At 36.2% G+C, this 26759-nt stretch overlaps 1 protein-coding gene across 1 annotated transcript in view; it reads right to left on the reverse strand.

The window, feature by feature from the left end:
- The window catches only part of Dock3 (dedicator of cytokinesis 3), a 270999-nt gene that overhangs the window by 183831 nt on the left and 60409 nt on the right, over positions 1 to 26759 (reverse strand). The window contains exons 5-6 of the mRNA XM_055629516.1: positions 22381 to 22477; positions 6987 to 7135 (exon numbers count right to left, since the gene is read on the reverse strand). Of these exons, the coding sequence (XP_055485491.1) occupies positions 6987 to 7135; positions 22381 to 22477 (246 nt within the window). The remainder of the gene's footprint in view (positions 1 to 6986; positions 7136 to 22380; positions 22478 to 26759) is intronic.

The following is a 26759-nucleotide window of genomic DNA, read 5'->3' on the forward strand; positions in this document are numbered from 1 at the left end:
CTTTTTCAGCTGATGGTGTGTTAGCATTAAGCAGTGGAAAGAACACCAGATGTAATTTATAGTCAATAAATATTAGTCCCCTTCTCACAGTCTAAGATATTAGCTCTAAACCCTGAAGATCAGTGAAGCTGGAGGGTTGTAGACCTATGAAATGGATTGTGACAAGATTGAAGACCATCATGTTTTGTTTTTTCTCAAGGAGAGCTATACTTACCAGAGTTTCAGAGAGTTCTGTGACCATCTAACTTCAAATAAGATTATGAATTACTATGTGTGGCAAAAGTATTCTATGGGACTTTTCTTTTTTATTATTATTATTCTCATTAGTTACATTTTGTTAATTCTGCATCCCAGCTGTATCCCTCATTCCCTCCCCAATCCCACCCTCCCTCCCTCATCACCTCCCTGCCCCTTTCCAAGTCCACGGATAGGGGAGGACTTCCTCCCTTTTCATATGACTCCGTTTTGTCAGGTATTTTCAGGACTGGCTGCAAAGTCCTCCTCTGTGGCCTAACAGTACTGCTCCTCCCTTGGGAGGTAGGGAGGTCAAAGAGCCAGTCATTGAGTTCCTGTTAGAAATAGTCCTTGTTCCCCTTACTTCCATGGGACTTTTCAAAACAACAACCACCACCCTATTTTAAGCTATGAACCTTTTCATAACGTGTTAGCAAAATTAATTCTGTAAGCTCTTTCAGTACACAAAACTAAAACTCCTACTCATTTAAAATAAAGTCAGTTGTGCACCCAAAATGTAGGATTATTTTACTTATAGTTTATAGCTTTGTGCTAGGTGTTGTTTGTTTTTCTTTTGTCAATTTGACACAGCTAGAATAATTTGGGAAGACTGATCTCATCTGAGAAAATGTCTCCATCAAATTGGCCCATGAGCTAGTCTGGACAATTTCTTAAAACTGATGTGGCACAGTGGTGCCACCCCTGGGCAGGTGGCCATGGGTTTTATAGGAAAGTAGGCTGAGCAGGTCATGAAAGCAAGGCGGTAAGCAGTGTTTATCTATGATCGTTGCTTTACTTCCTGCCTGAAGTTCCTACCCTTATTCCTCTTCAAGATGGACTATAAATTGTAAGAGGAAATAAACACTTTCCTCACTAAGTTGCTTTTGTGGTATTTATCATGGCATCAGAAAACAAAACAAAACATAACAAGCCTGTATCGGACCTGAAAGTAGCAAATTACAAGATAATGGTAAAATAAAAACGGAAAATAAAAACTATATGATGAAGATAAAGGCCAGCATATTAAAAGCAAGTATTAACAGTAAAACAATTACTATAATTAAGAATGAAAAGAACATATCAGTATTTGTTAGAAAACTAGAATTATAAAATTATCTTTTAAAATATTTTCCAAGTCTTTATAAGCCATGCCATTTAATTTTTTCTACACAGAAGACACATATACAAAGCAGATTGTGCAAAGATCCTAGTCCTCACTGAGGCAAGAAGATAATGAGTTCTAGGTTACATAATAAGATCTGTATTCATGGGGGGAGGAGAACAAATGGAAAGGGAAGCATGGGTGGGAGGGAACAAAACATTTCATACATATCCTTTAACTGCTGGAAGTTCAGGGATGTACAGCTGTCTCTTGGTATCCAAGAGGGATTAGTGCTAGGAGCCCTCAAGAATAACAAAATCCAAGGATGGTCAAGCCTCTGATATAAAACAGCATACACTCTGCATGTAATCTGCACAATATTCTCAGGTACTTTATCATCTCTACATCACTTCTAATATGCTAGTGTAGATGCTATACAAATTGTTGTTGTATTGCATTGTTTAAGAAATAATAAAAAAAAACATGTAAATTAAGAAAAACGTTTTCCATTTATGATCAGCTTAATCCATGGATATAGAATCTGACATATAGAGGAGCAAATGTATATGCAATAGCCTAAGTATACAAATAAGTAACAACAACAACAACTAAAGAAACTAAGCAAATAACCCAAGGAAAAACAGATGCTTTAGGTACAAGAATTTAAAACTCTCATTGCTATCTAAGTAAGTGGGACAGGAATTGAATGCAAATGTGGTCTGGCCACCATACACACAGGTAATGATGGGCCTGGTGCCTTAGCTGGCTTGTTCACTATACACCAACCCGCCTGATCTATACAAAAAGTTTCTGAAAATTACAAATGTCTGCAGATAAATGACTGTAATATATGGGAAACAATATGCATGTAACTAATGCCACAAACTGTACAGGTCACAATAATCAATTTTATTAGATAAATTTCAATTCAATAATTTTTTAAAAAATCATAATTAAAGGTCACTTCTTTTTCTAAAAGAATTTTCAGTTAGACTAGAATGCTGAGTTGATAGATGTCTTTCATTAAAGACAATGCTCCACTCTTTTCCTTTGATCACGTCATACTAACAGTGCTAGACACAGGGAATATACCAGATTTGAGTCAAGAAAATGTTACTCATCAAACTCACTCCTTTGAGAACAATGCTTGCCAGTTCCTAGAAGTAGCCAGAATGAAGTGCCTTTTCAGTTCATCAAATTCATTATCTTGGGGAATAGAGAATAATTAAGGAGTGATCTAGTAAAAACTAAAAACTGGATTACATGTACTATGATTGTTTTTTTTTTTAAAGTAAAACTTTACTTTTAATTAAGTGTATGCACGTGTTGTCTGTTTGTGGGATATGTGCATGTTAGGGCAACTGCCCAAAGAGGCCAAAAGAGGACATCAGATTCCCCTGGAGCTGGAGTTATAGGCAGTTAGGCGCTACTTGGCGTGGCTGCTGGGGACCAAATTCAGGTCTTCCAAGAGCAAAATGTACTCTTGACTATTGACCTATCTCTCTGGCCTTACTATGGTAATTCTCAATTCAGGAAGAAAAGTTTCAAAAGTTAAACTCGTAACTATTCTCACTGAAGAAAGAGTTACTGCATAAAAAATGTAATTAATACATATTCCCTATTCTGGCTATTTCTTTCTGTAAATTACTTCGAAGACTGTGAATGGAAACATAAGGATGCTGAGGTAAAATAATCATGAATTCAAGGCCAGGCTAACCTACATAGTGAGACTCTCTCTGAGACAAACACAAATAAAATAACTAGAATTATAAATTTATAAATGATCCATTTAAAATTTTTTGACTTCACAATAAAAATACCAATTTCATTTTTTCAACAAAATGTACAGAATCATAATTCCAACTCAACAAAAGTTTTCACAAATACCTGGATATTATTCAAATCTAAACTTCCTTCCTAAAGAATGCAACACATAAAATTTCATAATCTTTTTAAGAGAAATTCATGCTTGTTCATAAGCAGCACAGTTGAATAGGATTGGTGGGTTGCCTCCTTCCTTTGGAAGCTTTCATGGCACCTTTTGGCATCATGAAAGCAAGTAAACTCTTTGCAAGAGACAGAGACCATTACAGAACCACAACCAATCAAAATGCAGAGTTGTGTACCCCAGTCACAATGGTTAAATCTACCAAAAAAAAAAAAAAATCACACTGAAGGTTTGGGGAACACTGCAGACAAGGGTTAGAAATATTCTAAGAACCAGAAGAACAAGAAGTTTGCTGTGAGGTTGTGTCTTCCAGTAATGTCAGAAGCTACACACATAAAGTATCACCAACACGACTGCCAAATCATGAGCTGAACAAGGCAACAACAACAGAAATGCTAAAGTAGATGGGAGAAAGACCATAATACTCAACTCTACAAAAGAACTACAGACAACTAAAGAATGCTGAGGATGGGAGAAAAAGTCTTCTGCTGGGAAGAGCACAGCAATGGGTTAGGCCATACCAACGGTCAGCCCTGAAAACATACATAAAAGTAACATACAGACTGAGCAGGTTGTATTTAGGATTATATATGTCTGTGTGTCTGTCTGCTCTCTGTATGTATATTAACATACATATACACACAAAACAACAATTAATGAAAAAAAAGAGGCCGTGAATTTGAAAGAGAGCAAGCAAGAATATATGCAAGGGTTTGGAGTGAAGAAAGAAAGAGGAGAGATGATGTAATGTATTATTAAAAATAAAAATATTTCTCTCAGCCTCTACTTTGAAACCCTGCTGGGTAGAGTCTTTCAGAGGTAGGCTCCTGTTCAGAGAATTCTCAATAGAGGAATATCAAATGGCAGAGAAACACTTAAAGAAAGGTTCAACATCCTTAGTCATTAGGGAGATGCACTTACACCCATCAGAATGGCTAAAATCAAAACAAAAAACTCAAGTAATAACACATGTTAGAGAGGATGTAGAAAAAGGGGAACCCTCCTCCATTGCTGGTGGGAATGTAAACTTGTACAATCACTTTGGAAATCAATCTGGCGCTTTCTCACACAATTAGGAATAGTGCTACCTCAAGATCCAGCTATCCCACTCTTAGGCATATATGCAAAATATGCTCAAGTACACAACAAGGACATCTGTTCAACCATGTTTGTAGCAGCTTTATTCGTAATAGCCAGAACCTGGAAACAATCCAGATGTCCCTTAGTTGAGGAATGGATACAGAAACTGTGGTACTTTTACACACTGGAATACTACTCAGCAATTAAAAACAAGGAAATCATGAAATTTGCAGGCAAATGGTGGGGCCTCATATTATTTTTATCTTGTTTTTCCATATTTGGTTGACATCCCTGGGAGGCCTGCTCTTTTCTGAAGGGAAATGGAGGAGGAGTGGATCTGGGAGAGAGAAGGAGTAGATCTGGGGAAGGGGTACTGGGATGACTGGAGTGACGGGAGACTGTGGTCAGAATGTACTGTATGAGAAATAAATAAAAAGAGAAAATAACAAAAATAGAGGCAGACTTAAATAGTTTTTGTATGGATTTTAATTTTTGGAAAAGTTGAAAAAATGAAATAGTTCTAGAGCTACCAAAAGGTATTTCCAGTGTTCTTAGTTTTCTTAAAAAATAATCTGTACTCGTTTATAAGATATCACTTTAAATTACGCTCATTAAGATTGTAAAATATGTTTGGATTGTGTCTTAAGCATTACAGTAAAAAGTTAACTGATATTTAAAAAACAATCATATACTTTATTTACTGGTTTTATGGTTGCAGTTAAATTGCAACATGATGAATTGTATAGCTATTAATGGCATTGATTCAAGTTCATTTACTACTATTGATTTTTGTTTTCTTTTGTTTGAGACAGGGTCTCTTTAGTCCTGGCTGTCCTGCAACTCACTATGTAGTCCAAGCTAGCCTCAAACTCAAGAGATCCTGGAATCTTTGACTCCAGAGTACTGTGATTGAAGGCATGCAACACCACTCCTGGCTACTACTATTGATGCTTAAAGTAGATGCAATGATATTTTATAGTATAAAAAGTAGGGGGCTGACGAGGCATATTTATTAGTCGTGCTGTAATTTAACATATTATATTTTACTTAGTATTTTATTGTTCTGAGTCATTAATTTAGAGAACACTACCTGATTAGTGTAACTTGAATTCCAGGACACTACAGCACAGAAGTAGTTTAGTATATAACAGTGATTACAGTGTACAGTCAGGAGAACCTTAATTCATATATACTATAGCATACAAGTTTAGTACATAACAAAAATTACAAAAATTACAGGAAGCAATAAAGCAAAACTAAACCAGGATAGAATCTTGTCCATTCAGAAAAATTACAATCAATTTCAGTTACATTTCTCCATACATTTCTTTCAAACCATTACTGTGACCTTTTAAGGTCCCTCTCATTTTCCCTGATTTTGAAGCTTCAGAGAAGACTGGCTCTAACATTAGCTAAAGTTGATTCTGCCTATATTGGCTTCTTCTGTCAGTAACATACTTCCTGCCTTTCCGAAATAGGTTCACATATCTCATTTCCTAGTGGGTGCTCTGCTCCCGTGCCTTTTCTATCATTTCAAAATGCCTTGGTTGAAAGAACTGAATATAAACATTTAAATATATTTAAGTAAATATGTATGTCTGAAGTAGGAAACAACTGGTTGCTTCAAAGTTCAGTGGACATGAATAATTAAATTTAGGAAGAAATACAAGTTTAATCTATCTCAACATATAATGACAAAGTCTCAATTTTTTTTAAAGACTTGTTTTTATTTTAAGTGTGTGAGTATTTTGCCTGCATGTATATGTACCATGTGCATGTGCGGTGACAGAGAAGCCGTAAGTGAGAACACATCCCCTGGAACTGGAGTTGTAGACCCTCGGAAGCTGCCATGTTGGTGCTAGCAATCAAACGGGGGTCCTCTGAAAGAGCCATTTCTCCAGGCCCCAAACTTTATTCTAAGGGCACAGAAAATCATCACTTCCAATGTACAAATTCAGGAATCTTTTTGAATAACAAATGAGTTAAGAATTTCTGAAGTATAAATCTTTATTTGTAGGTTATTCAGATTAATTGCATGGCTATAAAATGTATTAAGAACACTAGTCTCATATACACACATATGTTTATATGTTGTGTGTGTAGGCACGCAGATGCCCATGAAGAAGTCAAGGAACTTGTAGGAATCAGTTTTTCTTCTACCTTGCAGAATCTGAAGATCAAACTCAGGTGGAAAGGTTTGGAGGCAAGTACCTTTATCTGCTGAGCTGTCTTCCCTGTACTGACTTCCTATATTTTTTTTTTTCTAAAGCTCCACAGAATTCTTTTTAAGTATACTGTGATTAGTGAGGTTTAAAATAAAGGAATTTGATCTCCTGGAAGACAGCTTAGAGAATAACCCAGTCCAATTATTTAATTCTTTCCAGAAATAAAACACAGGCTAAGAAAACTTCAGACTAAAATTAGTGAATGTCCTTTGATAACTAGGGGAAACAACAACAACAAGAAAACAAAAACAAACAAAAATAACAAAGGATACCTAGAAAACCGTATGGAGAATATATTATCTTTTAATCATTAAAAGGAAGCTTAGATCAAGTTTAAATTCTATGAGGACTGAGCTATAATGAAACTAAGAGATGCCCAAGTAATAGTCGTACTTACTCATTACCCCAGTCCAGACGCACGGTGATGTGCCGTTTAACCTCCCGCACCTGATCCTGTGTCAGGTGACCAGACAGCAGCTGCCTTCGCAGGTCAATAAGTTCATTCATCACATGGCGTAGTTTGTAGAAAAGATCTACTTTGTGTTTCTGAAAGGTTTTTTGGTGTGGGTGAAATACAAAAGGAATATGGAAAGGGAATGAAAAGAGAAAGAAAAATAGTTAAACTATGAAAGTGCTCATTTCCCTGAGCTGTAAAGGCAATGTAAGAAGGAGCTTACTTAGAGACAGAGAGTGACTTCCTACTTTATAAAAATTCGTACATACACAGTGATATCTAACAAGGCAGCGTAACTAAATCTGGATCATGGAAAAAGCACCCCCGCTATCCAGCTCTCTCATCTCAAGTAAATCAAAGTTATTAAGCTTAATCAGAAAAGTAAATTACACAGGAGCCCAAAGCTGATTTCACAACGGAAGTAATAATGCCCTTAACAGCAAAGACTTGGACCATCTGGCAACACCTCTAGTTTCATCAGGAAGGATAGTCAAGTTAAAAGAAGGAGGGAAGAGAATTAATTGTCCTATTTTGAAGCAACTAAGGTTTCATATAAAGCCAGTCTCTAGAGTGAGATTCCTTTTTTAGTTTCTAGACCCCATCTAGCTTTCTCATTAGCTTCTTTTAAAAAGTGAGTGTCCCTAGAGTAGTAGATTTCCATTCCTTTCAGCTTAATAAAGATCTTTACATTTACAAAAGTTAAGTAGAAACATAATGAAGTTAATTAAGGGCCTTATAGTGTTTATTACCTTGCAAGTAAAAAACAAAAAAACTAAGTTTATGCTTTAAAAACTGTTCTTAATAATATAAATTTAAGAACTGAGGTCTTACTTCACAGGAGCAGCATCTTGATGTTTGGATACTTAGGGTTCTGTGTCTTTCAGAGGGAAATGTGATTTTATAGGACGACTGAGGGCCTTGGAATATAGCAAATCTACAAAGAATGCTTTTAATGATCAATCAACACATGCCATAGATGCAATCTTCTCCAAGTATTTTTCTTCTATAATTGCTTGAATTCACTGGCAGAAAGGGACAACTGTATTGTCACAGAAAGGACCCTAAAAAGGGTAATGACACAGAGAGTTGGAAATTTAATAAAATGACTAAATTTTCCCTTTGATTGCTTCATACTCAGAGGAAAGGCAAGATCATCAGCTGAGAGTAATACAAAAGGATGCTGAAGCTGTAGAATACACAAAATGGTTCCTTAGGGAATGCTAACATGAATGAGAGGAGAAAAGAATTTAAATTGCAAGGTAGTTCTGATATTTATTAACACTAACTAAGAGCAGGGTTGTTTTTTCAGGCCAACTGTATGGGAGTGTTCTGATATCAGTGCATCACATATGTGCACATACGTGCTTTGATTTATTCTCTTAAATTTTTTTTATTTTTATTTTATATGTATCAGTGTTTTTTCTAAATGTCTATCTGTGTATCACATGCAACCCTGGTGTCCAAAGAGGACTGAAGAAGCCACTGGATAACCCCTGAATTAGAGTTACAGAGAGTTGTAAGCTGCTGTGTTGGTGCTGTAAATCAAACATGAGTCTTCTGGAAAAGCAGCCAGTGCTTTTAAACTGCTGAGCCATCTCCGCAGCCCATGTGCTACAATTTGTTTCTGTTGCACCAAATTCACATTATCAAAATCCTAACCCCTAAGGCAATGGTATTAGAATGGAGTAATTTTGGGGAGACGATTAAAGTCATGAGGGCAGAACCCAAATAGCATTAATGCAATTATAACATTGTTCAATGGAGTTTATTCATCTCTTACACCATTTGAGGATGTAGTAAGGAGGTAACAGTTACACAGAAATGGACTCTTCCATGACAGTAATCCTGTGAGCATCTTCAACTTCAGAACTGTGAGAAATAAATTTCTGTTCTTTACAGTTTATAGTTTTGATATAGCAGCCTTAATAAACTAAGAGTATATGTGTAGGATATATGTGTATAATTTTTTAATTGGCATATACACATGTATAAACATAAACACATGTAATATATTATACACAATATCTATGCAAAACTATAGTGGTATAGTCTTTAGAGAATTACAAATAATTATTTATTTTTTTAATAATGAGTTTCATATTAAAATTTCCAGAGATGATAGTATCTCCCATACCCTGCTCTTCTGTAACAATATGACATTGACAACCCTACAGGAAAAGACAGTATGTTTCTCCATGAATCTAGCAAGGCAGGTCCTGAGACTGCTCTGAGCAACAGAACATAACAGCAGTGAACTAAGTCAGTTGTGAGCCTTTAGCTAGTCCACTTCTTAGGTCTCTTAGCATGCAAGAATAAGTGGATAAATAAAGTAGTTATGCTTTTCAAGGTAAAAGCTACCTTGCTGAAGCCACAAGTAGGCACCCTAATAACTGGTTCTGAATATGTGAGCAATACTGTACACCTAGCCTTGCCAAATCATTAGAGGCCTATTGACCACCCTACAACTATCTGACGACAACAGAATGAGAAACCATAGAGAAAACTGACCAACTTGAGCTACTGAAATAGTTAACAGTTGTTAAGCTACTAAGCTATGGCTGGTTTGTTATATAGGTAAATGGAATATTAACTGCTTACTTTTATCTAGGAGAAAACCCCTTCTCTATAACTATGTAAAGGCGGAAAAACTTGCCCTAGTCTAGTGTGTACAGATAAAGTGAGAATGAAATGGATCATGTAATTATAAAGTAGCACTATTATTGCAATCACTACGGTGTCAATTTCTTTCCTACATTCAATCCTCCACATTCTACTCAGTGGCGTCCTATCTCTAGACCTACTTCTGCCACACAGCAGCTCTGCTAACTTGCTTTTACCTGTAATAACTTCCTTCCTAAAACCTGACCCTACCTGTTGTCAGTAAAATTCACTCTTTTTAATTCTCAAGATGAGAACCTAAAGCCACTGACTCAATGGAAGTTCTGTGTAAGCAGAGCTCTAGCACTCTGGCTTGTAGCACTCTAACTCCTGAATGAAGCTGGCACACAACTGCATGTGCCAGAAGAAAATGCACTCCCCTGTTGGAATAACTGGGTGTGTAGTCATAATAAAATAAAAATAAGAAATAAACACAATGATAAATATTGCTGTAAATTTTACAATGTTGAGGACAAAGAGATGATCCATAAACTTTCAGGGAGGCAAACTATAAGTAAGATGAAGTAGAACAACACTGGCATAGCATGACAGAAACAACGGCATTAGACAATGGAAATAATGAAGGGGCACTTTAAAAGTTTTGCAGGCTCTGCCTTTGTTGTTCCTTTGTCTGTTTCAAAGAGTTTCACTGTATGTTTGGGCCTGGATGGACTCAAACTTGATCCTCCTGCCTCAACTTTCTGAGTGCTAGCTAGGATACGTGTGTATACCTACAGCTAGCTAAACTTCCTATATCTTATTTATAAATTTTCATATTTATCAAAACTATCACTTACAGGTAAGGGTAAGCTAATATATTTTAAAATGAGAAGCATTAATGTTTATTTTACTTGATTTTTTTAAAGAAAGCTACTGGTAAAGTGCTTTGTCAAATGAACAAATAAGCCAAAATTAAGGCAAAAGTTGTTTAGTCTAAAAGACATAGAAACCTAGGAAAGAAACAAAGATAACTTTCAGGACATATTAATATAGAAGGTGGCAGGGCTCCACACAGGATACAATGAAGAAAAATTATGTTGATTAAAAATACCAAGTGTATTTGAACATACTCAATGGAGATTTTTATTTCTGCTAAGAGGTTAGATTTTAGAAAATATAATAAATAAGACCAAGCAGTCAGGAACTATAAAAACAAGCAGTAAGAGAAAAGAAGCACAACCAAGACACTTATTTATTAAAATAATTACACAGAGCACACAATAATTGAATACTGACCAAAAAGGAGTGATATGGAGTTCATGAAGACAGTAACACAGACATTCTGACTATGACTCAGAAGGTAGTGACCTAGAATTCTGGACACAGGCAGGAGGAGATAGTACATATGTAAATGCATGAGCATTAAGTTTAATTCTTACCCTTTACGTAGGAAAATAATGAAATACTACCTAAAGTTTAAAAAGACATTAATTTGGGAAATATTATCAGAAAGACAAATACTGAAGAAATAGCTAAAAGATCGAGAAAGAAAAAAAGTATAGACTTGGAAGTGGGAATGAGAAGAGACGGCACCAGGACCCACATTTAATTAAATGACTAGCAGTCCTTGGTGCATAAATTTAAAAACCAGATTTACATACATCCTTTACTGTTTTAAAAGATAAAATTGAATAACCCCAACTATAAAAGGCCTTCCTCCATCCCCTACCCCAGCTGAGTTATCACAGACACAAAGCTGAATCTGAATACAGCCTTCACTCCTTCTTACCAACTTAAATATTGATAAATGGAACTAGAAAATCTATCTCAGTACAACGACTCCCTTTCAGAATCAACACAAAAGCTAGACCACTTACATGTCTCATTCCTGGAACACATGAGAAATGAAATACATTCCACAGCAGGTGGCCCTGGAGAAAGCCTTGTGTCTTAACTACAGTGTGGCATTTGTCCACAGGCAGCTTTCGCACTCTGGTGATGGATAGTGCATATAAGCAGCAGTGGTAGAAGCTACCCTGCCAACCAAGCCCCTTCAGGGTCTCAGACACCCCAGAGCAGTAAAGGAAAATAAAAAGGCAGAAGGTACATATCTACATCCAGTTGTCTAGACATACAGCAGTGGTCACTTCATACCAGGACCTGATACCAAGGAAACACAAAAGTTTCCTTTTAAAGGCTCCCTGTTATACTATACTAATAAACCTACATCTTGTTTATTCTAGTTCTCTTAAAGGTCTGTTTTTCCTAATAGGGAAAAGAAGCTAGATACTTTAAATGCTAAATACCTCACCCCTGCACTTCCCAAGAGATTTCTCAAGTTCATCACTAATCAGCAGTAACGTAAGAACATTCCCTGCCTTCCTACTACTGATTGTTCCTCTGAATTTTAATAATTCTTTAACAATGTACCACAGTGGGTAAGGTATACTAGATACAGAGTCAAGAATGCTTGGTGCTTTATCTCAACTGCCAATCATAGTGCTCTGAAAAAAATTTACTAACTTCTGTGGTATGCCTTGGTCTTTTCATTGTGGGTAAGAGAAAAAAGATGGACACAGAGGGAAAGAAAAAAAAATGAATCTATCTGAAACTGTAGTTGTTATCACACTTCTATTTTTGTTCTTTCTCCAGTAGACACTGCACTGGACCTGCCCTCAAAATACCACCTAGTTTGCTAGATGAGCTTCAAAACATGACCATCAGCAACCCACCAGGTAACACAACAGCTAGCCCTTGCATCCTTGAGTCCTACTTATATATAAGCACCCTACCTAACAATAATGCTTTTTAATACCCAATTTGGTTTGTATCTTATTAGTCCCTTTCTAATTTAACTACTTGTATACATGATTGATTCCTTTTTTAAAGAATGGCTCATTTTTATGTGTTTTTAAGAAATGTCATATACAGAAATTCTGTTTCTTCCTGATGAAATGAACCTTTTTCTTCTGAAGTATGTGCTGCTCTGTTGCTCTGAATAAGGTAAACAAGTCAGTGATTTTTTTTAAGAGAAAAAGTTACTCATAAAGTCTTAGACTTGAACTCAAAAGGCTATCAACAGTCTGATAAACTACAAAGTATGAAACTATAAATTTAATATTTTCAGTTATCATAAAAAGTACATATAGTTATACATAAGTATACACTAATGCAAAAGCACAGCTATCATTTCCAAGTAAGCACAAGCTCATTTATTCTGGAGCCAAATATGAATGACCATGGCCCAGGATCTTTCTACTTTTTTGTTGTACTTTAATTTCCTTCACCAATGTTTTTGCTTTCAGTGTACAAATTTTCCACCTTCCTGGCTAACTTTATTTCCCAGTATTTTATTATTTTTGATGCTATCATAAATGGGATTTTTTTCTTAATTTCCTTTTCAGATAGTCTGCTAGTTTTATAGAAACATAAACGACTCTAGTCTGTTCCTTCTAACCTATAACTTTACTGATGTAATTCTAATGAGGTGTGCATATACAAATTGTCACCACAGATGTCTACATATAAGACAGTTCTCTAAAAACAGATAGGTTTGCTTCTTTCCCTATTTGAATGCCTTTAATTTTTCTCTTACCAATTTGTTCTGGCTCAAAATTCCTGGACTAAATTTATAAAAACAGGGGTCTTTATCTTATTCCTATTCTTGGAAGAAAAGTTTCAGTTTATCGCCACTAAATAGATTAAAATTAGCGTACTACACATGACCTTAATTATTTTGAAGTGCACTTGTTACTGTGATGGTTAAATGTATCAACTTGACAGGATCTGGAATGACGTAAGAGACTAACCTCTGGGCATATCTCTGAGAGCTTCTAGACTAGGCTAATTGAGGGGCGAAGACTCACCTTATATATGGGTAGCACTATACCATGGACTGATATCCCAGAGAAAATAAAAAGAAAACAAGCTGAACATCAGTGTTGTCTGTCTCTGCTGAAATGTGACAAGCCACCTCAAGTTCCTGCTGCTATGACCTCCCTGCCATGCTGGACTTGATTATGAGTCCAGCGAGATCTTTCCTTCCCTAAGTGGCTTTGGTCCAGCACTTTTTTTTTTTTTTTTGCAAAAATGAAAGAACTAAAAAAAAATATATTTGTTTATTTTATTATATAACTTATCATAAAAGGTCCTGAATTCTGTTAAGTGCTTTTCTTACATCTACTAAGATGAGCATAAGATTTTCAACTTTCTTCTGTTAACATGGCATGGTACATGCATTAATTTTTGTATGTTTAATCACTCTTACATGTAAGATGAATATCATTTGGCTATGATGCAGGATACTTTAATATGATGCTAGATTCTGATTGCAAATATTTGATTGAATATTGTATATGCTTATTTATCAAGGATAATGGTCTATGGTTTTCTTTTTTCTGGAGTTTGAGTTTGAAAATGTGGTGATGTTCACCTTGTAAAATTACTAGTTCACCTTATAAAGTTACAGGTATTTCTGTAACCAGAATCTGAAAATAATTATTTACTATTTTATCAAACAAACAAACTCAAAAATGAACCAAACAAACAAAACCCAAAACAACAATAAAAAATTAGCAGGTAAAGTTAGGCGTGGTGGTGCACATCTTTAGTCCCAGCATTCAGGGAGGCAGAGGCAGCCATATCTATATGAGTTAAGAGGCCAGCCTGGCCTAGTCCTCTCATTGCTACAAAGAAAAAAAAAAAGTGCTGGACCAAAGCAACTTAGAGAAGGAAAGATCTCACTAGACTCATAGTCCAGGACAGCCAAGGCTACACAGAGAAACTCTGTCTCAAAAAAACAAAAAAAGAAAAAAGAAAGAAGAGAGAGATTGATTTCTAAAGTGGTTGTTCCAGTTTACATTCTCACAAGCAATGGCGGAGGGTTTCCCTTTCTCCACAACCTTTCTAGCATGTGTTGTCACTTGAGTTTTTCTCTTAGCCAACTCCCCCTGGTGAGGTGGCCTTACTTGACCACAAAGAAAGAGGATCCAGATAGTCCTGATGAGACCTGATAGGCCAGGGTCAGAGAGTAGGGTAGAAGGACCTCCCCTATCAGTGGACTAGGGGAGGGACATAGGCGGAAAAGAAAGGGGAGGGTGAGACTGGGAGGAGATGAGGGAGGGGGCTATAACTTCGATACAAAGTGAACAAATTGTAATTAATAATAATAATGATGATGATGATGAAGTATCACAATCCCTGATTTTAAGCAGTACTACAGAGAAACAGTAATAAAAAAAAAAAAACCCACATGGTATTGGCATAAAAACAGACAGGCTGATCAATGGACTTGAATCAAAGATCCAGACATAAATCCACACACCTATAGACAACTTTTTTTATATCTAAAGAAGCCAGAAATACACAATGGGGAAAAAAAGCGTCTTCAACAAATGGTGTTCATCTAGCTGAATGTCCCCATGTAGAAGAATGTAAATAGGTCCATATCTATCTCCCTGCACAAAACTCAAGTCCAAGTGGGTCAAAGACCTCAATGTAAAACCAGATACACTAAGCCTGATAGAAGAAAAAGTAGGGAATAGCCTTGAATACACTGACATAGGAGACAACTTCCTAAACAGGACATGGATAGGGAAGGCACTAAGATTAATAAATGAGACTTCATGAAACTGAAAAGCTTTATAAGGCAAAGAACACTGTCAACAGGACAAAAAGGCAGCCTACAAAATGGGAAAAGATTTTCACCAACTCCACATCTGAAAGAGGGTTAATTAATACCCCAAATATATAAAGAACTCAAGAAACTAGGCATCAACAAACCAAACAATCCAATTAAAAAGTGTGGATAAGTATCTAAACAGAGAACTCTGAACAGAGGAATCTCAAGTGGCTGAGAAATATGTAAAGAAATGTTCTTAGCTGTCAGAGAAATGCAAATCAAAATGACTCTGAGAGTCCATCTCCCACCTGTAAAATGGCTAAGATTAAAAACACAGTGATATCTCGTGCTGGTGAGAATGTGGGGCAAAGGGAATAGTCCTCCATTGTTGTTAGGCATGCAAACTTGTACAGCCACTTTGGAAATCAATATGGCAGTTTTGCAGAAAATTGGGAATCAGTCTATCTCAAGAGCCAACTCTAACACTCCCGGGCATATACCCAGAGGATGCTCCGCAGTTACAAGGGCACACACTCAACTCTTTTCATAGAAGCTGTGTTTGCAACAGACAGAAACTGGAAACAACCTAGATGACCCTCAACTTAAGAATGGATAAAGCAAATTGGTACATTTATACAATAAAGCATTAATCAGCTGTTTAAAAAATGACATCGTGACATTTGCAGACAAATGGATGGAATTTGAAAAAAAAAAAAAATCATCCTGAGTGAGGTAACCCAGACCCAGAAAGACAGACAGAAAGACAAACATGGTATGTACTCAATTATAAGTGGCTATTAGCTGTAAAGATAATCATGCTACAATCCACAGGTCCAGAGAGGCTAAATAACAAGGAGGACTCAAGGGGGAAAAGGGTGGACATGTATCTCCCTGAGAAGGAAAAGTAGATTTCGTAGGTAGACTGGGGGTGGGTGAGGATGGGAACAGAAGGTAACATGGGTGATGAAGGAAGAGATTACAGGTAAAGTCTACTGTAACTGGGGGCATTTCAGTGGCAAGGAAGAAACCTAGTGCAATGGAAACTCCTACGATTCTATGAGGGTGACCCTAGCAAAAACTCCAAGTAGTGGGGAATACAGAGCCTGAAGAGAAGACAGCGGTTGGGAAAAACCTTTGAAGGTGCTGGGCTGGAAACTTGAGAAAAGGGCTGGGCTGGGAGTTTGGAGAACTGGTTACCACTGTCTGAAAGAAAAATATTAAAAGAAAAAGAACACATTTTACACTAGAGACAAAAAAATCTTATCTTATCTTCAGAGCTCATTCTGGAATTATAGAATAGATGCCACAGGCCAGAACAAGTGAGACTTAACCTACTGTTCTCTACATAGAAGGAGAAAATATGATCAGAAACTTGTAGTTTGTTTTGCAAGGTGGAAATCTAGCCTAGGCCATAGTGGAACAGAACATATAGATAAAGACACCACACTACAAGCCACATAGCTGAGGGCCTGTACAGAGACAGGATGAGCACTCAAAGCCTGCCACACACTGGACTGTACAAAGACAAAAGGGCACTTGTACCACGCCTCAGCAAGGAACTGCACAGACGCAAAACCACAACCCAGAGAGATCGCACAAAAACAAGTCTAGAAACTAAAACTTTACCACTATACCATTAAACTTCCCTTATTTAATATGTAGTTTTAATTTACTGGATAAACTTAGTCCTATCCTATTATCCTGCCTTCCCATTTATGGGGTTTTCTAAAATGCATAGATTACCTTGGATTGGGGTCCCTGCCTCAGCTTCCTAAACTCTGACTTTGTCTTAGGTTGTTTCACTTCATTTCCTTACCTTTGTTTTTTGTTTTGTTTTTGTCTTTTTTTTCTACCTTTAGTTGAAGCTGTTTTATTTCCTTCTTCCATTTCTTACTGTTCTTCTCTTCTTTGTACTTTCCTTTTTCTTTTTCACTCTAATTTTAATCACTAGTCTTGCTCTCCTTATTTTCTTTCCATTCCTATGCTTAAAAATTAATGTCTTAGGACAAAGCCAAACCATCCTTGCAAACTTATTCCTTCTCCTCTTTAAATTGGTTATTATTGTATTTTAGTGACGGGCCTATTCATAGGTTGCAATTGGTTCTGAAGATAATATCTGATTCTTAAGAGTAGTACTGGAACCGGACATAGTGGCATACAGCCTTAATTCCAGCATTCAGGAGACAGAGATAGATGGATCTCTTGAGTGTGAAGCCAGTCTGGTCTACATAAAGAATACCAGAACTACCAGGTCTACACAGAGAAGCTTTGTCAGGAAAAAAAATAGTCCCATATATGATAAAGAGTCCAAAACATTGTAGAGACCTAAACAGGAATCCTAAATATGTGAGCTGATACATTAGCTACTGAGCTACATGTCCAGTCCAATAGGATGGCCACAAAAATAATCAGTATGTCATCATATGGAAATAGTAACAGACCAAGCTTGGACAGGTCCAGAAGATATAATATACTGAGCAAATAAGTAATTCAAACTCCTTGATACCAAAACATGATTTCACTGTTTCCTCTCCCTCAATTCATGCCTATAGCTTCCCAGGATGTTCCTGGTATCCAGTTAACTAAGGAAGAAAAATACTGAAGCCTGTCTCACAGGTAAACAGATAGGTCTACACAGTATGTTTATATCACCTCCATATGGGAATGTTGAAGCATACCATAGCTCACTGATGGAACAGTCTCACTCACAGAAGAATAATGAGAAATACCTTCCAGGTGAACAGATGTTTGAGTGATATGTTTAGGTCATTTATTTGCTGTATTTGTTGTGGGTATTAACTAGAAATACACATAAATATTGATTCATGATAAGTTTTAAAAGTTTTGCTGGGTAGTAAGGAGAGTGGAAGGAAGGCAAGTGAAGACCAGTAAAGTAAATACAGGGTAAAGGAACTATGTAAGGATCTCTCTGCAAGGTAACATTAACTAGAACATATTCAGAATCTTGATAGGATACTTATCACAAGGCTGAGGGAAAATGACACATTCTGCAAATATGAATAAATTTTTCTCCTCAGCTATCCTAATACTTACTCAATTAGCCCACAGCAAGGTGGCCAGGGAGACAGTGAGAGAAGCTGCCTATAATCTCAGCAACATTGATTTCTCCTAATTGACAGTCATATGACAAATGTTATTGATGAGTGTTCAATCTACCAACAGCAAAAACCAGTGCTGAGTCCTTAGTATGACATTATTTCTTTTAGGAATGTGGTAAGAGGCAGATTAAATTGGATTTTTTTTTTTTATGGTGAGGGAGTATAGATCCAAACTTACTGAATAGACATATATTCTAGATACAGATTTTCTTCCTCGGTAATAATTTTTCTAGTATCACTATCCATAGACTCGCATAATACCTTATCCCCACACTCCTGGAATACAACTGTGGCAATGAGATTATGCCTGTAGAATTGACTGGTTATTAACTGATCATGGAACTACATTCTGCCCCACAGTCAAAACACATGGGTTGGAAAATCAAGGTGTCAAAATAGGAATAGGGCCACTAAACATCATCCCAACTGCCCATTTATAGACTTTCAAAATTTTCACCTCATAAACTTTGGACTTTGTTAGCTTACAAATAGTCTCCATGAAAAGTCCATGTTTTATACAAGGGACAGAAGAGTTGTTCCTATATCCCAGCACTCATGAGGCTGAGGCAGGAGGATGAGAAGTTCAGAGTCAAGTAGTGTTACTTAGTAAGTTCCAGGACAGCCTGGAATAGGTAGCAAGACCCTAACTAAAAAATAACACATATATACTAACAAACAAATCAATAAATTAAATGTTGTGAGTCATAACAATCCATATAAAATATATTAACATTATACAACTCTATATTTATAAAGTTCTTTTAATTTTTTTGTACTATAAATTTCACTTAACTGATTTAACAATAGCCATAAATACTTCAGCTCCTTAACATATCTTGCATAGAAATGGTAATGGGAATTGTTTCAAAGCCTGGTAACTATGGTAACTCTTTAAGATTAAGAATAAAAGTAATTCTGGGAAATAAATGTCTTGTCTAGCAATATTATAAGAGAAAGATAACTTTTGTGTATGGTTTTAAATGAGCATTTGTTTGTTTGTTTGTTTGTTTGTTTTTTCAAGACAGGGTCTCACATGTAGCTCTGGCTGTCCTGGAACCCACCATGTAAACTCAGAGATCCTCCTGCCTCTGCCTCCCAGAGTGCTGAGAATAAAGGCGTGCAGCACTATGTCTGGCTTAAGCTCACAGTTTAAAAAAAAAATTATTTGGAACATAAATATGTACTTAAAATTGGACAATCTTGTTTTTTGTTGTTTTTTCCTCTATGCAGCCCTGGCTGCCCTGGAACTTGCTCTGTAGATCAGGCCAGCCTCGAACTCAGAGATCTTCTTACTTCTGCCTCCCAAGTGCTAGGATTAAAGGCACGTGCCACCACACCTGGCTGACAGAAAACCATAATCATGTATTTTCTACAAATCAAAGTCCAAATAATCGTTACATAAAAAAAAGACTACTGAACAGGGAGACTGTGGTTTGATGACTCAGATAGAGGAGTTTTTTCTATTATAATCATATATGTCGTATTACCAAGTAACCTTCTTATATAAATAAAACTCATCATGTCCATTTATTTCTATATACAAAAAACCAGTCTCAAGAGATAGAACTACTTTGTCATTAAATACCATATACATTAGTAAATAAATAATTCAATAAATATAACTTCACTTGTTGATTGTACCTTGTACTGCCACAGTACATCGTCACAACCAGGAAATGGATACTGTTAAGATATGGTTAACTTACAGAAATCATATATAACTGAAATAGCTATTACCACAGTCAGGTCATTAGCAAAAAAATTCTTAGTATTAAACACCTTAACAGTCACACCTCAACTCCTATCAACCTACTTCAGGTTGGATTTCCTCACTTTGAGGATAAGCAGAATCACGATATATTCCACTCTATGAATCTTACGAATTTTACTTAACATGGTACCCCTAAGAACAATCAGACTGCTGAAAAGTACCATTCATTGATTTCTTTTAGTTTTCTATTATATAAATCAAAACAAACAAACAAAAAACTATAAGGTCATTTGAAATTACACACAGTTATCATTCTCCTTCTTCCCAAAACAAACTAATTGTGGATGATCATCAGCCTTGCTAGACAAGGTGTTTATTTCCTACTGTAAGACATTTAGTCTTTTACCAGTTTCATGCTTTTAAAAAAGGTTTTATGAACAGTCATAAAATGAAGTTTATGTGTGCAAATGAAGTTTTCACTTTGTATATTTGTAAATATAGAAATCCGGGTCATTTATTAAATCCATGTTTGATATTCAAGGAAATACAAAAATCTTCCAATTAACTATATCATTTTACATATTCATCAGCAACACAGAAGAGAACCTGAGCCACATCTCTGCCATGACTTGATTATTAGCAGTATTTTTATTTCACTTATTCACTTTTTTTCACTTATTTTACTGAAGCCTTGTTTTGAATTATTCTAACAGTTAATGACAAAAAAAATATTCATGAGATTCCTGGCTATCTACATACACTTCTGAATGAAGACTTATTTTTTGCCCATTGTGTAACTGAATAATTTCATTATTTTTTAGCTTAGAGAATGCTTTATATACTTTAAATACATTTCTTTCTAGGGATGTGTGATTTGCAAATATTTTCTAGTCTATAGTTTCATCTTTTCCATTTGCCAAGGTGATTCACAGAGCAAAACTTTTTAGGTTTTACTGTTTAATCTATCAAGTTGTTCTTCATGAACTATGTATGCCTTTGCTACCCAGAGCAAGTCCATTCCCTTCTTTACCCTATCTTCTGGAGTCTTCTTATATGTGGTTTATTTGTTCTGCCCAGGGCTCTCTGTTCAATACTATTATCAGCAAACAACAACAAAAATACTAGCAAGGATTCAAAGAAAAGGTAACTGTAAACAAAGTTTATAGGTGAAAATCAGTACAGCCAAAACAGTGCTAAAGACAACAAATGTGCTTACTCCATCTTGACTAGACTTCAAACCTAAAATGGGTTGTGTCTAGCTCATCTTGCTCAGAAATCAAATTCTGTTACTTATTTTTAGTATATAATTATTTGCACTTCTTGTCATTCTCTACTCTTGTTTCTTAAAAGGTTATCATAGTTTTTTTTTTTCTTTATTGGATTTAGTTATTCCTAAAGGCCAAGATACTGAAAGTCTAGTTCCTTACTGGTGGATCCACTCATTGAGAGGTGAGAGAATTATGAGAAGCTCTGATTCAAGTAATGGATTTATCACCAATGGATTCATAGAATAGAAAAGGGGGCCTGAATGAAGAAGTAAGTCAATGGAGGAGTGCTTTTTCATATTGTATCTTGGTCTTGGCACCATTAAATCTGTTTCTTTTTGCCTGCAACCTGCCATTTTCTTCCACTATAATCTTTCTGCCAGGATGCATTATTATGCTCAGGCCCAGAAGCAATGGAGCAAAGGGGGTCATAGACTGAAAGTACTAATATCATGACCCATGATAAATCTTCCTTTTTTGAAATATTTCTTCTTTCTCTCTTTTTTTTATTTAAGTTATCTTGTCACAGAGATGGCAAATAATTAATATAGGTTTCTAATAAAATTCCAACAATTAATTGCCAGACTAACAAAGCATTATCTAGGATAATTCCTTAAATTAAGGAAAGAAACTACTAATACAAATTCTTGGTCTAAACCATTATTAAGGTAATAAACTATAAAAGGTAAGTAATTCTCAAAATTTTTTATTCATTCAGTAAACACATGTTTATAAAAGCATATATGGACATGCAACTTATAAGACAGCTAAGACTCACGGTTATGAAATTTACATTCTAATGATCAGATCAAGGTAAAGGTGTCATATATATTAATATATGAAAATATGTTCTGCTCAGGTGAAAAAAATTCCATTTATTATATTACAACTGATAATCAGAACATTCATTTAGAAACTGAAAATATTTTAAAATTTCAAACTGAAGAATCAACACCAAAGCAGACTTTCTTCTCACTTGGTAACAGAACTTTGCTGCTCTATTAAGTTATACTGAGCCACTTACCACATACAGTTGTTTCCACAGGCTGGCCCATTCTTGTAGAGTTGCTGTAACCTCAGTCACAATAGAATCTTCAAGTGGAACCACAGTTTCATACTGCCTAGAACCAAAATCACAACAGCCACATTATCTTTGATAAAATCTTAGGTGCTACTTGCTACATTTTTCAATGTTTTAAACTCAAATACTAAAATCATGGAAACACAAAGAGAAACACAATTAACTGTTCAGACAACTTTGTATAGTGGTAGTATAAAATAGTGTAACTTAGCAGAATTAGTGTAAAAATATTTAGTTTTATTATGTAAGTTCCAAATGCTTGTAAAAAGGCTGCCTAGAAAACATGGGGTGGGGGCTAGAAGTCTTAAAAATTAAGTTTCTTTTAGAAAAACTGTACCACTGCAAGACTCTTGCTTAGATAACTTTTTATAATTACTTGCACCTTCAACATTTTCCATAATTCAAAGTAGCTCATACCCTAGACTAAAAGATCTGAACAAATTCATGTCCCCAGTGCACACTTTGTGATGGCATTCTTCTCATGAAACCAGGTGGGTAAGACTGGAGAGGGTGACTATACATGCAAATGGGAAGAGAGAAATGGAAATCTCCAAGGAGCACACACAAAAGTTAAAATTATACGACTAAAACACTACAATAACATGCTAAAAACCAATACCAAATAAATGAAAGTTTATGAATTTCATGAAAAATAATTCAAAATGTTTAATTAGTCTCAATTTACAATAGAAAACAAAAGCTGGGCAGCAGGGCTTGGCAGTTAATGCCATGAGACACTAGGGTGAAAGGAGAGGAGGCCCATTCATATGAGAGTAACATGCCATCAGATTTATATCTTGCTAAATCAAGGGCATTTTATTACTAGACAACGGAGCTTCCCACTATATCTAAAGCTAAAGGAATCCAGAGATTATATGACCTCCAACTAAAGATTGTAGCAGACTATGGCATTAATGAATTAAGCTCAAAACTACAAGATGTGTTTAGCTGTCATCTGAACAAATGATCTTAAGTAGAGATTAGGTCCCACACAATCTTCTGCAGGGAATGTACTGTGTTCATTCAGGACTTGCAGGCAAAGCCTAAATAAATGAAGCATCAAATGTGCCCATTAATTCTACTATAGATATATGTGGGCAATAAGGAAAGAATCTGTTTTGTTTCTCACTTTAATTAAAAAAACAAAAAAAAACAAAAACCTGACCTAGAATAAAGAAAAAAAGAAAACAAGCAAGTCAATGAAAAAGGGAGGCAATGTATAAACAAATGAAAAACTCAGGGGCTGGGAGTATGACTCAGTGGTAGAATGCTTGCTTAGCACATCCATGAAGAGGAGGGGAGAGGAGGGGAGAGGGAGGGGAGGGGAGGGGAGGGGAGGGGAGGGGAGTCCAGTTGGACTGGAGAGATGGCTCAGCAGTCAAGAGCACTGGCTACTCTTCTAGAGTACCCAGATTCAATGCCCAGCACCCACATGGCAGGTCACACCTGTCTGTAACTCTAGTTATAGAGGATCTGATAGCTTCACACAAACATAAATGCAGGCAGAATACCAATGCACATGAAATAAAAACAAAAGGAAAAAAAAAGAAAAAACCTAGAGTCCACCAAAATAAACTTGTCAGAACTAATAAATTAATTTGATAAAGTTGCAGGAAACAAAGCCACCATACTAGGACCATTTTCATACATTAACATCTAACATTTTGAAAATATCATTTACAATGATTGAGAATATAACTTAATGATAAGAGTGTTTTCATAGAGTATGTGAGGTTCTGGGATCTAATGCCAACACCACAAAATAAATATATTTATAGTAGCATCAAAAAGAAAAAATATTTAATGAAAATATGCTTTTCAAAAAAATTACACATGAAACAGATACAAACATATACATTAAAAGGTGTTGAAATTCAATATTCATACAGAAAATTCAATCAAAACCATGAAATATTATCTCACACCTGTTGGGAAGATATATAGAAAGGTAAGAAAGAAATAATGACAAAAATGTGGAGAAAAGAGAGCCTTTTTATGCTATAAATAGTTATAGCAATTGTGAAAACAAGAGATGTTTCTCAAAAAATTAAAAATGAATAACCATATGATCTGACAATTTCAGTTCTGAATATATATCCAAGAAAATTAAATCACTATCTCAAGAAACATTTACTCTCCTCAGTCCACTGACACATAACACCTAAGAGATAAAAACAATAAAATGCTCATCAGGTGGCTAACGAGATACATGGCTCAGTCAGCAAGTGCTTGCCACACAGCACTACGACCTAAGCCTGATCCTGAAACTTGCGTAAGAAGCTGGATATGGAGGTGTGCCTTTCCAATTTAGCACTGGGAAAGCAGGGACATGTGGGTCACAGCTTGCTGTACTGCTGGTCTCAGTTACAGAGCTTGCTCAAAAAATAAGGAAGTAGCTCCTAAGGAGCCATACCAGAGGTTGACGTCAGGCCCCGAGTTCATACACATGCATATGCACTTATAAACACACAAGCATTCTTCACCCACTCCCATATACAGAGGATGGAAAAGAAAATGCAGTGTATACATAATAACAGAATTTTACTCAGCCTTAAAAACACTAATATCCTAACATTTGTGGCAACATGCAGGACTGGAAAATACTATGCTAAGTGAAATAAGCCAAACAGAGAAAGGCAGACAGACACTTATGGAATCTATAAAAATCAAATTAACAGAAACAAGGAACAAAGCTGGTTTACCAAGAATGAAGAAAATGGGGGAAAAAAAATCAAGGGGCATATATTTTCAGTTAAAGGTGAATAAACTCTGGAGACCTGATGACTACATGGTTACTACAATTGACAATAATATTTTATAAACTTCAGCTTTGCTGAAGGACTTATGTTTTTTTTTTTCTAACTACAGACAAATAATTTAACTATATGAGGTAATAAGCATATTAGTTACCTTGATCCTGGTAATCATTTCATAATGTACACTTTAGATATACAGTTACACATTAATAAAACTACAAGAAAAATGTCATCGGTCTCATACTAAAGAATTATTAAAAGTAGAAAAAAAGAATAATAAATCTATTTTTCCTGCGAGCACCCAAGATAGCAAATCCCAGATTCAACATTAGCAATCAATTCAACTATGACTGTAAAAGTTCTGACATTAAAATCTTTTAACTTGGTTTATTGTATTTAACCAGTAAGACAGAGATTTTCTCAGATAAGAAAAATAAATGTCATTAGAGAGAGGTCTCTGATGCTATTAATAATATTCTTCTGTACTTGCAGACAGGAGGATAGCATAAGTGTCATCCGAGTGACTTTCACCCAGCAGCTGATGAAAACAGATGCAGAGACCCACAGGTAAACATTAGGTGAATCTTGTGGAAGAAGGGGAGGAAGGATTGAAAGAGCCAGAGAGATCAAGGATACCATGAAAAAAAACCTACAAATCAATTAACCTGGGCCCATAGGGGCTCACAGAAACTGAACCACCAACCACAGAGCATGTATGAGACGAACCCAAGGGCCCCTACACATATGTCACAGACACACAGCTTGGTCCTCATATGGGACCTCCAATAGCAGGAGCAAAGGCTGTCTCCAACTCTGTTGTCTGCCTTTGGATCCTTTTCCCCTAACTGGAAGGCCTTGTCTTGCCTCAATAGAAAAAGAGACACAAGGAGAGCAACAGAACCAAATAATCAGGGCACAGGGGTCTTTTCTGAGACTGATATTCCAACCCAGGACCAGGCATGGAGATAACCTAGAACCCCTGCACAGATGTCGCCCACGGCAGCTCAGTCTCCAAGTGGGTTCCCTAGTAATGGGAACAGGGATTGTCTCTGACATGAACTCAGTAGCTGGCTCTTTGATCACTTCCCTCTGAGGGGAAGCTGAGCCTTACCAGGCCACAGAGGAAGACAATGCAGCCAGTCCTGATGAGACCTGATAGGCTACGGTTAGATGGAAGGGAAGGATTAATCCCCCATCAGTGGACTTGGGGAAGGGCATGGGAGGAGATGAGGGAGGGGTAGTGAGATTGGAAGGGGATGAGGGAGGGGGCTACAGGTGGGATACAAAGTAAATAAACTGTAATTAAAAAATAAATTTAAAAAAAAAGAGAGAAAAAGATGTGCCCAGTCGTACTACAACTTGATATGACAAGTTGGGATGATATCCATGGGAGGGTTCTCCTCTGAAAAGGGAGGGGGGGGCACTGGAGAAGGGATCGCGAAAGGGAGGTACTGGGAGAACAGGAGGGAGGGGAAGCTCTGATCAGGATGTAATGTTAGTTAGTTAGTTAGTTAGTTAGTTAGTTAGTTAGTTAGTTAGTTAGTTAGTTAGTTAGTTAGTTAGTTA

The sequence above is a fragment of the Psammomys obesus genome, unplaced genomic scaffold, assembly GCF_907164565.1.
Source record: "Psammomys obesus unplaced genomic scaffold, mPsaObe1.curated_primary_1811, whole genome shotgun sequence".
In the NCBI taxonomy this organism is placed as follows: Eukaryota; Metazoa; Chordata; class Mammalia; order Rodentia; family Muridae; genus Psammomys; species Psammomys obesus.